This window comes from Cottoperca gobio, chromosome 6 (genome assembly GCF_900634415.1).
Source record: "Cottoperca gobio chromosome 6, fCotGob3.1, whole genome shotgun sequence".
NCBI lineage: Eukaryota > Metazoa > Chordata > Actinopteri > Perciformes > Bovichtidae > Cottoperca > Cottoperca gobio.
In genome coordinates, this window is record NC_041360.1 from 12165952 (window position 1) to 12181303 (window position 15352).

The window sequence follows — 15352 nt, forward strand, 5'->3', positions numbered from 1 at the left end:
CAGGGTAGCAAGTAAAATGCAGGATTAAGTAAAATATATACATATAAAATAGAATAAGATAAAACAGATTGTAAAATGTTAAATACTGTACAGTGTAATAATATATAAATATGTGGATATGAAATTGGAGTCGGATAACTAGATTTGATAGATATACAGACAGATAGATAGACAGATATATATATATATATATATATATATATATATATATATATATATATATATATATATATATATATATATACTGTATATAGACAGGCAGACAGACAGACAGACAGACAGACAGACAGACAGACAGACAGACAGACAGACATTGCCTATTAGGGACATTGCTATAATGCAGGAGTTGGTGTATAGTATGAACAATAAAGATGGTAAAACATATTCCTGGGTTGAGCCTGAGTAAGTGGTCATTTATCAAAGAATGAAGAACTTAGTCTGACCTCATTCTACAGCTAAGGTAATCAACAATCCATAAATAAGCTTACTTTGTTTCTTTATTAGGATCACCATTAGCATTAACAAGTTAGCCAGTATATCTGCTAAAATACTGAGTTGAGTAGTGTTGAGGAGTCCACCGCTGATTACGTATGATCTCATATTTCTTTGTCTGTCCCCTATGTTTTGAAATGTTTTACCCCTCCTCAGCCTGATCAATGCTGATTTCTGTGTGGCGGCCTGCTTAATAGCCTACGGGGCGGTGCTTGGTAAAGTCAGTGCAGTCCAGCTGCTGGTTCTGACTCTGTTTGGGGTCACACTGTTTGCTGTGGAGGAATATATTATCCTGGATCTAATACATGTAAGTTGAAAAAAATATTTATTTTTGTTTTGATATCATTCAGCTGCATCAATAAAATGGGAAAACACGGTAAATGGTATAGCTAATGATGTTTTTACAACTCTCCAAACACACGGTTGGTTGTCTTTCTAAGATTTGTTTATTCATGGTTCAGTTGCCCTCTTATTCTGAAACTTGGCATATGCCCAAATCCTGTGTCTGATGGTTACATTGTCTTGTTTGCTTATGTTTTGTAATGTATTCCACCTTGCAGCTGCCTGGTAACAACCAAGTAAAAAACCTCCTAACAGTCTTATAGCTGTAACCACTGGATCTACTGCTACTATTACTATTGCTAATATGTTCTCTCTTGAAGGCCAAAGATGCTGGAGGCTCCATGGTGATCCACACATTTGGAGGTTATTATGGTCTTTCAATCTCTTGGATGCTCTATCGGCCAAACCTAAACCAGAGCAGTCGTCTGCAGGGCTCCGCCTACCACTCAGATGTCTTTGCCATGATTGGTGGGCGTGATATAATTACATACTATTTTTTATTTCCTTTCACAATACTGGATCTGTTGGATTTTAAAGTCAACCCCGCTTTCTGTGTAGGCACTCTCTTCCTGTGGATGTTTTGGCCCAGCTTCAACTCAGCCATCACAGACCACGGGGACGGGCAGCACAGAGCAGCCATCAACACCTACCTGGCTTTGACCTCAACTGTTCTCACTACTGTGGCCATTTCGAGCCTCTTCCAGAAGCATGGAAAACTAGACATGGTGACCAGTTTGTTTTTTCTTCTTTCTTGTCACTCATAAAAATTCATAAAGTTAAGCTTTGATGGACACGAGTATGATGTGAGGAGGTGTGTATGTTTGTCAAGCTGACAGTATGCTGAATAGATCGCCTTGTTGAGTTGTTGAACACGACGTGCATGACTTAACCTAAACAAACACAAACTTTATTTTAAAAATCTAAAATGTTCTTCTTCTGTGACTAACAGATGCTTTTTGTCTGCATGTGCGTTTCAGGTTCACATCCAGAACTCCACTCTTGCTGGAGGTGTTGCAGTGGGAACTGCAGCAGAGTTCATGCTGATGCCCTACGGGTCTCTGATTGTGGGATTCTGCTGTGGTATCATCTCCACGCTGGGGTATATCTACCTCACGGTATGGTATTCATCTGCTTTATTGTGTTAACGCTATTATGAGATATGCCTCAGTTTAGTTTTTGAAAGTGTTCATCAAGCAATCCAAGTAATAGCTACAGAAATACACAAATGCATATAAAAATGTACTTACCCAAAATGTTTTCCTAATTTCTTATATGTTGATTAATTCCAACTTTTTGTCTATATTTTTCTATGATGGGTTAGGGTTAACTACATATATATATTGTTTTTAGCAAAGTAGGTGATTTCCTAAATGTGCCACTCATTACTTTTACTGCTTTTACTGCTCTTAAGTCAACTGTCAGTCTAAAGTCTAAAGTCAGACTGAGCCGTTAAGATTTATGAGAAAACTCAGATAATTCTAACTATCTATACGTCTCTCTCAGCCTTTCATGGAGAAGTACCTGAAGATCCAGGACACATGTGGAATCCATAACCTGCACGCCATGCCAGGAGTCATAGGTGGCATTGTGGGAGCCATTACTGCCGCAGCCGCATCGAAGTCTGTTTATGGCACTGAAGGGTGAGTGGCTTACAAATAGAGAGGTTGTGTAACTTTAACTTTTTTATCAACCAGCAAAGCAATATTTGTATTGTTGTAGCCACATATGGTCTTTTGTTTTAAAAGAACAACATTGTAAGTTCCCCTTTTTATGTGTTTAAGGCTCATTAACACCTTTGACTTCGAGGGTGAGTTCAAAGACAGGTCACCCAGTCAACAGGGTGGTCACCAGGCTGCAGGCCTCTGTGTGGCTATCTGCTTTGGTGTGGGCGGAGGCATCCTTGTCGGTAAGAAAAAAACACTGCAAACTGCCTTCAGTTTGACCATACGACCGAAAATATACAGTGTGTTGATAACTGTGGCATTACTGTGTTTGAATAAGATGTGTGTGCTTGTGTGCGTTGGGATAAGGACTTTATTTGTATTCTTCTCAGGTTGTATTTTAAGATTACCTATCTGGGGAGATCCTGAAGATGACAATTGTTTCGATGATGAGCCCTACTGGGAGGTGAAAGACTATTCTCTACAACCATAAAGTTTCCCAGAATGAACAACAGATATTATATACTTAAATGATTTGTTTGAGTGGTGTTTTTATAATGTTCTACATATGTTAAATATGTGTTAAAGTGAAATTAACTGAATGAGTTTGACAAAACTGTCACAATTGACCCTGATTGGTTGTCTGCACCAATCAGCTGCTCTAATACAGAGATGCTGATTGGAGGCCTTTCAGTTAATCTGCTCCGATCAGATCTGACCGGAAGAATTTCAGTTATTCTTTACTGTGAGGAGCCAATTGGGACCGAGTCCAGCTGTGATGCAATACAATAAGAGATTCTCATAAGGGGGGGGGGGGGAATGCTTAAATAACACATTTTTAATTTTTTCATTCAAACTACATAAGATTGTAATAATGTTTACACAACACATCTTATGTGATCTTTTGTGTAGATAAGTATGAAAACAGACTACACATATAAAACATGTGTCTGTTTTGTGTTCCTCACCCTGTTTTTCCACTCATTGCGTACGCTAGTAAATGGGCTACTGTCGTTCTGCCACCTCTATTTACAAAGAAGTAAACAGTTCATCATTTTCCATTGTATGACATTAGCAAGTGCACATAGCATACATTTAGTTTAGTTGGTTGATCATGTGATTATTATTCTCCCCCATGTTGTTAATACTCTAATTGTCGACAGCTTCCTCAAGATGAAGAGAGCATCGAACCAGTCCTTCAGTACAACAACCACATGCGGAACAAAGACGTGTAAGTGTCCTTTTAGTTTATCTGACAACAGGGTTACTGGTAAGTTATGATATCCTCACACCAAACAAACCATGCAGGTTGTGCCTCTCTTAGTGTGGGATGTGTTGCCTTCATCTTCCTCTTGGTGGCAGCAGATCCAAATTTACGTAGACTACATGTGACTCATTGTAATTCCTGCCCTTTGTTTAGAATATCTAGAATATATATATATGATTGGGATTCTTTTCTATGAGATGTCATTGTTTTTCACACATTATGTGATGATCTTTCTTTCCAGAGTGGAAACAAATTTCAGCATGCAGCAGACTTGAAGCTAAAGGCCTTGATCATGATGGATATCTGTCTTTGTCACAAACGGTTGTTTTATTTATTTACCTGCTGGACATAAATATTCATTTGATACGATTACTCCCCTCCAATCAAAATCAGTTGTGTTTCAAACTGTGAATATAATGTATGTCAGGTAGTTTGGCCTGGACTCAAATCTGCGAGTGGAATAACATTTTGTTTTCCAAGATATTTATTTTTAAGTTTAATCAAATAATATTAAATCAAATATTTAATATTAAATATGAGTGACATTAAACCGGTACTAGTGATTTACCTCATTTCAACATTGATAGACTTTTAATTTACTTACAACTGCAGGATTTCGCTCTTGTTTCACATAAAACAAGATGTAAAGGCTCAGACTTAAACTAACTTAAACATGTAATGTTGTAATGACATATTTAAACAATGTTTTGTTTTACATTTGCTTCAGACCCACTTGAATTGCACTTTGCTCTGGATTTTCACATCTTTGTTTTTCATGATTTTGATTTCGTTCTGTCTGTGTGACGTCAGAGACTGCAGGTAACATTTGAAGAGAATACACAGACTTTTTTTGGCAACGTTATGCTGTCAGCTTTGTTTGTTATATGTTTATTTACATAGTTGCTTCTCCTAATATTGCAATTAGATGTATTAAAAACAGAACTTCTTAATTCTGTGTGTCTTCAAGGAGAACCTTTACACTCAGATACAATGAGAGTTATGTATAATGTTACTGATTATGGATTACTTTACTTAAACCCACCCTCCCTTAGCATTTAAAAGCACTATATAACACTTGATAAATGGCTTATAAGACACTATAATGTAGTTGTATGCACATAAAAGGATATTTTTAAGAGTTGTGTCTTGTGTTTTTACACCACCTATGGGGGCCCACAGTAGGATTTTGCTTAGAAATACATTAATAAACCGTGAAATATACTCACAATTACATCATAGTGTGTTAAACCATTTAATTAATGTGTATGTACTTTTTATAAATGCTAAATAAGAAGGTTAAAGTAAAGTGTTAGCAGATATGTTTATTCACGTTATCGATCTGAAATAAATGATTTTGTCGAAATCTGATGTTTGTACATTTAGACGTTGTATTCAAAAATATATTAAACAATGGGGTTTTGAAAAGTGAAACGTTTATTAATGGTAATGTAATTTTGAAAATGAATAAAGAATTAATAATACAGTGTCGTAAATTGCATGATATACTGTATGTTGTGCCTCATTGTACAACAAATGATGTATAGTATAGTAAAGTCATTGAATACCTTTTAATCACTTTAACAAATCATTTTTGTAGAATATAATGGATTGAAAAATTAAGATTCACCACTTAAAAGAGCAGGAAATAATAAGGAAAAGTTGTTTCCCTCATTTAAAAAGCCCTTCAGTACAACGGAGGGTAAAGGTCACACCCTTATTGCTCTCTCGGGACACTGTGGTGACCAAAAACAAACTAGAGGCCGGCCTCATCATCATGACCTCGAGTCAAAGGGTAGCAAAAGGGCAAGGTCACTGGCAGGGCTGCACACATATGCTTGAGTCTATCATTTTAAATTGATTGATAGAGATAATTCCTGTGGATTTATACACTGAATATTGGTTCTATTTTAGTATAAATGTGAAGTAGATTTATTCTAAGAAGAATAGTCTTGTAAATAGATCGCGATGTCTATAAACACTGAATGACATTTTCACTATCGATTTATTTCTGTATCTGATAAACAGCACTTCAGTCCATCATTTTGTAAAGTATTTTTCACGTGTTCTGTCTTCTGTTCCAACTGGTCGCGGTGTTTCACTGATCGAAGGCAGGCAGCAGGTCATGGCGGGAGTGCGGATGATTCCCACACATGAGTAGCAGCGAGGAATCCATGGCCTCGTCCAGTCTCCTCGCTAACAAAGGCAAGCTTAGAGCTGTTTTCTTTTGTCATCAGTAACGTGTTTGAGTAAAGGAGGTAATGGTGCCACAAGTGCTCCAATTAAACGAGATGCAGCCCTGCTGGGAAGAAAGGCTCCCTCATTGCCCCCGATACCCCCCAAATACACACACACACGCACACACACACACACACACACACACACACACACACACACACACACAAACCGGGCCTCTCCTCATCCTACCCCCATGCAGTTCCCGCCCCAACTTTACTCATGTTTATTCATCAGTCACTTATGGGGCAAATGCTGTTTAGGCCTTTTTAAACTAAATCAGACTTATTTATAAATGATACCAGGCCTTCCCCTCTGACGTTGAGGGAGCCAAGCCTTATGGCATCATGGCAGCCATGTTTGACGTTTACCCTCCTTTGGACAGACACTGACCACAGATGTGACTTCCACAGGGGGAAAACACAAACTGTACAGGGATAGCAGGGGAGGGACCCAGAGGCCACGGAGAAGGTGAGATGGAAAAACTTGAGGAGGCAAGGGGGCATGAAAAGGGGGAGGGACAGACAGAGAAGGAGGCCTCACTTTCATTGCTGATGACTGACTGCCTGCCATCCGGGCTCAATCATGGCCTTTGATTGACAGGTCGGGGGGAAGGAGAGGGTGGGAAAGAGGGTGCAGGACGAGAGCTTTAGAATGGGAGCTGCACAAAACATACTCCCATACAGGGGGCCGCAGAGACGCTCATTAATGATAAAGACCATACCAGGAAAAGCATGTTTTCTCTGCATGCCAGCGATGTTGTTTGTAGGTTGAGATTAGTTTGTAATCTTCTATACGTGGTGATGCAAAATGTTCTAAACACTACAGGGCTAAGTACAACGTGGGAGGTCGTGTTAGAGCACCTGGCTGTGGCTATTTGGCTTTTTGTTTTCTAATTTTTTACCATTATTCTAAGAAAACGACGTAGTATGTCTAGTGGTGATTACGTCGCCAGTGTATTCATCTGATTGTTTTACAGTTTGCACATACGTGTCAGTCACTCTGCAGTAAAACTCCCTTGAATTCACTTTACGGTTACGAGGATCTACAGCAGTTAGAGAAGTATTCAGGGATTCATGTTCACTCCCTCATAAAGAGAGCAGTTAAAGCCCCTATTGAAAGAAACCACAAGTCCATAGAACTGGTCATAAACTATTCAAGCCCTTACTCTTTTCTCTCTATACTTAATCTGCTCACGTTTTGTGTAGCTTCAGTGTCCCCTAAAGGTTACTTCTCAGCAGGTGCATCTGACTTCCAAAACCTCGCTGACCATTTAGATCTGGATTGTCTTTTTGATGCCTAATACTGGCACGTAGAGATGCCATAATTCCCAACATCATTCCTGTCCTCATCACCAGGGACTATAGCTGCTGCCTTCACATTATTTATTTATTTTTTAACATGTTATAAATATAAATTATAATTTATTGGCTCAAAACCTTTTTGGCTTGTGGCCCTTTACAAAAAAGTACTGTCCAGTTGGGGCCCCTTGTCTGTTTCTGAAAACATTGATATGAATGTGTGTTGCAAAACATTGTTTTTTCTTTCCTAACCCTTAAATCATCGAGATGTATTTTGCGACACACTCACTGTGTTAAAGTAAATCTATTAAGGTATACTTTTCTTGAATGTCATTTTATGCATTTCTTTTTATCACAAATACTTGAGAGCCAGTTACTAATTACTTTACAAGTAACAAGGTAAGGTCATACAATCAGCTAATAATAATACAATATATACAACAATATTTCACTGCGAAAGGGCCCACTCTGCATGAGTACTTATATTTTTGATACTCTAAGTTAATTTACCTGTTAATACTTTTATCTTTAAGTAACATTTTGAGGACTTTTACTTGGAGTATTGTTATAATGTGGAAGGCCTATTGATTGCCTACTTTCAGTGAAGTAAAGGCTCTGAATACTTCTTCCACCTATGGAACAGAGGAGGGGACTCAAACCTTAAGCTGGGAACCACTCAACTATATAAAATAGTTCAAATCAGCTCCACCTTGACTAACTACACCAACAAAATGCTGCTCACACACTAAAGCATTAATGCCGATATCAGTGATGGAAGTCATTTTTCTGCAGAACCAGTATTTTAACTTTTAAGTAAAATGTTTGATGATACTTCTGTAGTGGAGTAGCCTATATGCTGTTGTAGGCCTACTGGTACATTTAGTTGACTAAATGAACTGAGTCTTACACCACTGCCCATCACCCCCCTGCTGATGAACCTCCCAGCTCTGGCCTCCCCAGGTATCCAAAGGCCTCCCCACGCCACTAACTGTCCACAGAGGCTGCTTAAGTGTCCCTATCGGACCACAGTGGAGAGGAACAGCAGATTAACCATGATCCTATCCGCTCACCGCTAGCCGCTTCATACGCTCCGTTACACCAGCATTTAAAAGGAGGAGGGGACGCCATTCAGGCCCCTGATATGAATCCCAGACGAAGGGACAAGAACAGAGCTTTCACCCACGTTTCACAGAAAAGACTCCTTTCTGGCACCCTCTAATTCTGGTTGCTACGGGCTCCTGGGTTCAATGGCGGACTCCCGTTGTGAGGGGACAAAGCCTCTCAGTCATCCGGAGATGGTTGCTAGGGGAGGCAGAATGTATGGGGAGGGACGGGCTGCCGTTGTCCCAGACGAAATGTCTCTCTTAAGGCGGCTGAGATGTGTTGATTGACAGGTGGCTACACGCTCCACTGCAGATCACCCGGGAGGTCTGGGGGGCCTCATATCTGTGACCGTGTGTGTATTTATGTGTGTGTGTCTGTGGCAGGTTATGTTAGTTGGCAGTGGACATGGGAGTTGAGGGCATATACTGTAGTATTGTAGGTTTCTGTGGCACCGTTTGTTACCTGTAGAGGGAGCTGCTCCTGCTTATAGATGTTCAATCACCTGAGAGCCTGGCTGGCAGTGGTGGTGAAAGCACGTTACAATAATGTAACAAATAATCTGTTATAGACCTAATTTCAAACCCTATATTTAAAACCCTTCTTAAAGCCCACCTCTAGTCCAAAGTGAGTTTTTTTTTAGGTTATTTCATTTCGATATTTGAGCTTCATTGTGCAGAGTTTGACACTAGAAGGCAGTTTTCACATTCAGTCTCTGTGCTCACCTTAGAATCTGAGTTCAGGACATGTTTGTAAGAGCAGGATTTGCAACATCACAGCTAGTTTGAAAGCTAATCATGTCCAACAGGAAAATATTTGAACAAGGACGAAGCAGTATTAGCAATTTTAACCAGGCAATTTAACTTTTTGTGTGGAAAAATAAAATCAGACACAAATTGCAAGTAGCACTTAAGCACATCTGGAGGGGACCTTTAAGTATTACCAACATAATGTATTGTACGTAAAATTTCTTCTGAGGAAAAATGGCCCGTATGACTGATGTTATAAATGACGATATTAGATTCTTATTTGCTTTAACTTTAACAAACAGTTTAGTAGTTTCGTCCATTAGTTTACAACGTAACAATTGGGACCCTATAAATGATCAAGATAAATCTGAGGGGTGTTGATGTGACTAATGTGCCTCGCAAATCTCTATTCCTGTCTTGACTTTTCTATAATCTTTGTTGTTTTTTGTGTGTGAAATATTGGACCATGTTACCTCTTTTGGCCGCCAAACTGTTATTTAAATGAAAGCATCTGAGGAGTTTTGAGTAGAAATTCACTCTGTGGTGGAACTGATATCAATTCATAGATATCTGAAATATGACAGATGGACAATGTGTTTTGTAAGGGGTCACAATCCCTCATCCTAACCTGCAAAATGCCTACATTCAGATCAAATGTACAATACTTTCTGAATTACGTAGTATTACAGAATATGTTGGACATTTTGAAATGTTAAATGTATTTAAAATATCAGTTAATAAATAGATAGAAACTGAAAATTGAATCAAAACAAACTAAATTTGGTCAATACTCCAAATATAAATTTAAACAATTATAGAGCCTAGTAATATGCTGTACATGGTCTGAGTTTAGTATATGTTGTATGTTGTCATGTACAGCATGTACAACTATTCTCTATACAGCTACACTATAGAGATAAATATTAAGATATAGGGTAATAAGAATAAGAATAAAAAAACAGAAATTCCCAGTTGTTGTTGTTAGGGGTAAAAAAGTGACATTATTGAATAAAAGAATACTAATAGAAATGTACAGTTCATCCAATTTTCAAGTAAAAAAATAAGAGCTTCACTGTCAGAGTTAAAGATAAAAGCTTTTGTGTAACTAAGACAGAGACACATTTAAAATTAAAAGGGTAAATTAAGGCTGTGGGTTTGTGTTTATCTACATCAGAAGGATTAGTGATATTCAGATTTGTGTCTCTCCCCGGCCTGGGAACCATCACCCTGCTGGTCTCTAGACACCAGCGCTCCCTGTTTCCCCCTCCAGGGCCACGGAGGTGAGAGGGAACAGACAGGGAAGGACGTGGGGATCTAAAGGGGTTCACACACAACACCGTCTCCCCTCAGATAGACGGCTGGGACTGTCTGGGTTCTGCACTCCCAGACAGGGAGTCCTTCCACCCATCAGATGCTGCCCACGCCCATCCCCATCCCCCTTCCCCTTGACCTTGACTCTCTGTCACTGAGGCCCTCCAGACAGTCTGGGGTCAAAGGCTAACACAGCAGCCACACATCAGACACGGTTCAAGTCCCCTGTGTCCATATGAATGCTGAATGGTAAATCATCCTAAAATCAGCCTGTTGGAATGTGGCTTTGAATTCCTGCAGAGATGGACCGAAAGACCTCAAGCAGACCGTTCAAAATTATTGTGACAAGATATGAAGACCAGGAAAACAAACGGGTAGATTTTATTCTGTTTATTGCTTCTCTCTCTCTTGTTCTGCAGGAATATTAATTTAAACTCAAATTATGTTTGTAGTGCAAATGAATATTTTGTTCATATTTAAGCCTAAAATGCTCATCTATAATTGTTGTTTATTAATAAAGAGAATCCGCTTTCAGCTGCATTAAGTGTCATTTTCAAGCAGCCATGTTACATTTTACCTTTCACCTTTGACTGCTGATTCACATCATCTTCAGCCAATCACAGCCGAGCTAACCAGCATGTCATGACAGATTTGTGAGAGAGGGGAACGGCTGCATCCTCACGTGGCTTTTTGAAAAATGCCAACCCGCACAGTGTGAAGCTCTGATGAGCCTCATGTGAGCATGCGCACAGAGCTAATTGTGTCTCATCTCTCTTTCTCTCACATACTGTCACTTTCTTTATTCCCTCCTGTCTCCTGTAAACCCTTTGATCTTTTTCACTCAGTAGACCTGCATTTCTGATTTTTTTATCAAACTAAAAATATATATATTATCCCCCATTATTTAAGGATTCAATGATCTTTATTGACATTATGCAACAAAAGGTAACACAAGGAAATACAGTTGTATCTTGGCCCTTTAAGTTTATTATTCTTCCTCTGCTCAGATGTATATTTGTAAACAGTTAATTTCTTGTGGAAACCTTTTACATTCAAGCGAATTTAAGTAGACTGGTCTGGATGTAAACCACAATTTAAGGAGGGAAGTGCAAGACCAGCAGTCAGAGCAGAGGGTTTGTCTCATATTGAATGTTGTCCTCCACATATGCAGAAGACGATGTGTAGACGGTGACAAAAAGGACATAAAGAATCGGACACACACAAAGCTTCCTCTACTAGCTCACACACTCAGGAGGGGCATTCAGTTAGTTTTTATCCTGGACACAGACTAAGTTCCTTTGCCTGTCCAGCACCAAACTGGACAGCCCCCCGCACGAAAACCTCAACCTACATCGACTGATTCCACCTGCTTTTTAACCCGAGTTAGAAAGCTTTCTAGATTAGGGTGTGTAAATTACATTTCGAATGTAATAGGGAGTCCACTTTAAATAGCAATACATGAAATAGCTATCAAGGTAGAGAATACAACGTTAAGAGTTCATAAAGTTATTTTAAAAGATTTTTCAAAATAAGGTATTTTACTTTTATTTTAATCGTAAACTAAATTAGGATACAACCTTTTTCTTTTTATTCACCAACGATAGAGTTATCGACTTGCCGGTATCCTTTACGTGAAATCCTTTATGCATTATTGTCCAAATCGTGACAGCATGTTTGCACTTTACAAGGCTACATCTGATTGGAATTCATTTTCGTTATGACGCCTCACGAAAACCAATTCAGAGAATATCGTAAATAAAAACAGGTCTTGTCTTTTTTTTCTTCTCAAAACGGTTGTAACGAAAATCAAAGGGCAGTAAACTGCGAGCGTCATACTGTGGCTCGGTTATTTGTGGAGGAAAACATATTCCACACACACACACACACACACACACACACACACACACACACACATGGGCCTGGCTGTCTAACATAAAATCGTTACTGTTTGTATCCTCGAATATTTGGTTATTCCTAAAAAAAAAAAAAAAAAAAGTGATGTTCGCATTATATTTGCAATATTATGCGTTATTAACAATTGGGAGCGGTCAAAATTAAAAATTAAAAAAAAATCTAATTTACATTATTTTGAATTTATAGTATCACTAAACCCGCACGAGACAATCATTCATGTGCCATGTGTCCTGTAATAGAAGACTGGTAGAGTACACCGATCGCGTGCAGGCTGGCTCTCAGAGGAAGTACAGTACATTACACCGGAGGTCCATTAACTGTATTACAGGCCGCGAGCTGCAACAAGAGGCGGTGCACGCAGCACTGATGGTGTTATGCAACAATCAATGGAGGCAATTTGGCTGAAAAGGTGTAAATGAACATCCTAGCAACAAAAACAAGCACGTGAGAGAACGAAATAAATATTGTGGGTTTTTTTTTTTTCTAAAAACATTAGACTTAGTCATATGTCATCTTCAAAAGGAACAGAAATATATTTGATCATTGAAATATAATTTAAAATGTTATTTAAAAACTATCTATATCCAAAGCTTTTTGTAGGAATATCCCAGAGACACCCTGATAAAGTACACTTATTCAGTTAGGCTAAACCCCAACCCAAAGGACCTCTAACACTGTTTAGGATTATTGTAGGAATATTAACCCGTTTTTATAAAAATACCTAATTTCACTTTGATACTTGGTAGCCTTTTGTGGTGATTTTACATTTTATTTTGAGGTGATGGTCTGTAATGTTTCCTTTTGAGCTGAGTTTGTTGATAAATGAGTGTGTTCCAGGATCAGTTTCTACTTGGCGCTGTCCTTTCAGCACTACACATGTTTTTCTCCAGAAAACTCCTTATTGTTCTGTTCCCTTGACAAAGTTATATATTATGCTCCAATATGACTTAGTACAATAAAATACATGTTAACAAAAAGCTTAATGTAATGTAATGTAATGTTATTTGTCTTTATATTTCTTTATGTAATTCATGTTTGATTGTTGCTTCCACAGTCAATTGTAGGTGATGGAAAATGTTATGCATCCTGGAGCCTTTCAAAAATTGCTTTTCTTTTTACATATTTCCATTCCTAAACTATTTGAGAAATTCAACATAGTTTGGATTAAGCATCAGCTCCTTAGGGGAGGAACCAATTGATTATAAAGAGACCCAGACGGAGAAAGGGCCCCCTGTTGTTTCAAACCAGCTCCTCTAACTTCCCAAAGTGCAGGGGCCCAGAGACAGGGCTGTAAGGAGTGTGTGTGCTGCAGTAAATGGCTGCAGAGCGACTCCTCTGAAGCGGCAGTGGGGTGGGTGGTGAGGAAGGACTTGTAGGATACATTAAATCAGCCTGATTAGGAGTTTTAGGCGAGGGCAAGGCTCAGGTCTGACTGAAAGGCTGCCGGGCAGCCCTTGAGTGATACTATTCACATCCTGGGAGAGAGGTCAGTGTCAGAGGAGTTCACAGGCCCCATCTCCATTCTTATGCTAAAGGTTCATACACATAGGCTCATTCAGGGGCTGGAAAGGCATAAACAGCTTCTACCGACTTTCCCTCCAAAATGTTAGGATTCCTCAACTTGAGCTCTGAGGTCCTGCCTCTATGTTTCTCTCTTTTGTTGCTTCTAAAGGTTTTAATGTGAGATTATTGAACTAAAAGACATCCATCAATGTTTGTTTGCAGCTATACTCTTGTATACAATTCTGAATGATGTTAAAAAATATAAATATAGTACATGGTTTTATTTATTTCTTGATTTGCAAAACTGTCCTCTCTAAATCCAAGCATAACGATAATTTAAAAGTGGGTTTTATTTTTTATATGTAAAAAGCTCCTCGGAGGTGAACCTGTTGTTATTTCCCCCCTTATATTATCTGTTGTTCCAGTCACTCGTTTTCTCTTGTAACCAGCTTTTATTATTAACTTCCTGTAAATTGACTTCTTCAGGCCTTTTCCTGTCTGTCTCTGAGTCCAGTAGGTCAATGGGGAATAGCAAGAAATAGCCACTTAATTAGCGGCCTTTGACCTTTGGCTCTGGCTCAGATGGCTCCTGACCTCAGCGTCTTTCCAGCCTGTTTAATGTCCTCTGGGGGACTGTCCAGACCATAACCCCTGACCCCCTGCTGACCTGTAGAGACTACCCCAACAGGTCCCTGACCAGCAGTCACGCCTCACAAGTCACTCATCAAAAAACAATATTTAAGTAGCCGATTCAAGCAATTACTTCCGCAGAAGGACGACAGGACACTGAAGCTGTCATGGTTATCCCTGGAGCTCTCTAACATTTGTTTGCAGAAAGAAAACACACATTTGCTTTTGCATGAGGTAAAATGAACAGAATAGGGGGGAAATGAATGATGAAAATCACACCAGTGTAACAGTTTTTACAAAATCAATTGAAACTTTTAGGCTTTCGTTCCTTCAAACCCTCCACAGAGGATGATTTCACTAATTGGTTTCCAGTCATCCAGAGGGGGGGAACTAATCACTGAAATCAGCCTCTGTAGCATTTGGATGGGTTGAAAACATGCTGACTCTCACACGGCCCTCCATGTGCAAACTCTCCTCTGCTACATGAGTATGATTTTAGATAAACACTGTTCACTCTAACTTATTTAGCTCAATTCTTTATTGCAACTCACATTTGTCCTCACTTTATTTGTGTTATTCACTTTATAGTTAATATTTAGTATTAAATAGTCAACCTTTATTTTTGTTTTCTGGATGTTCCATACACGTTCATAATGTATCTTCTAGTTCTTTAAAGTTCTTTATCTTTATTAATTTCTCTCACATACGGAGATGGTACTTTTACACTCATTTCAAGTGCAAAACTGAAAGAAATGCTGCTGAAAATGTAAAAAATATTGTTATAGGCATATTTACAGTATGCAGATTGTGCACTTTGATACTATTACAGCCTGCTATATTTAAAACACA

The 15352-nt window shown here is 38.8% G+C and overlaps 1 protein-coding gene across 2 annotated transcripts in view; it reads left to right on the top strand.

Annotated features, from left to right (window-relative positions):
- Nucleotides 1–8514, top strand: part of rhcgb (Rh family, C glycoprotein b) — a 10367-nt gene extending 1853 nt beyond the window's left edge. The window contains exons 3-11 of one of the 2 annotated variants that reach the window (XM_029433716.1): nt 649–799; nt 1155–1302; nt 1393–1559; nt 1812–1949; nt 2338–2474; nt 2616–2740; nt 2888–2961; nt 3659–3726; nt 8325–8514. In XM_029433716.1, coding sequence (XP_029289576.1) covers nt 649–799; nt 1155–1302; nt 1393–1559; nt 1812–1949; nt 2338–2474; nt 2616–2740; nt 2888–2961; nt 3659–3726; nt 8325–8514 — 1198 coding nt within the window. Of the gene's footprint in view, nt 1–648; nt 800–1154; nt 1303–1392; nt 1560–1811; nt 1950–2337; nt 2475–2615; nt 2741–2887; nt 2962–3658; nt 3727–4003; nt 4038–8324 lie in introns of those variants that run through there. The other variant, XM_029433717.1, reaches the window with a different exon arrangement.
- The last annotated feature ends 6838 nt before the right edge of the window (nt 8515–15352 follow it).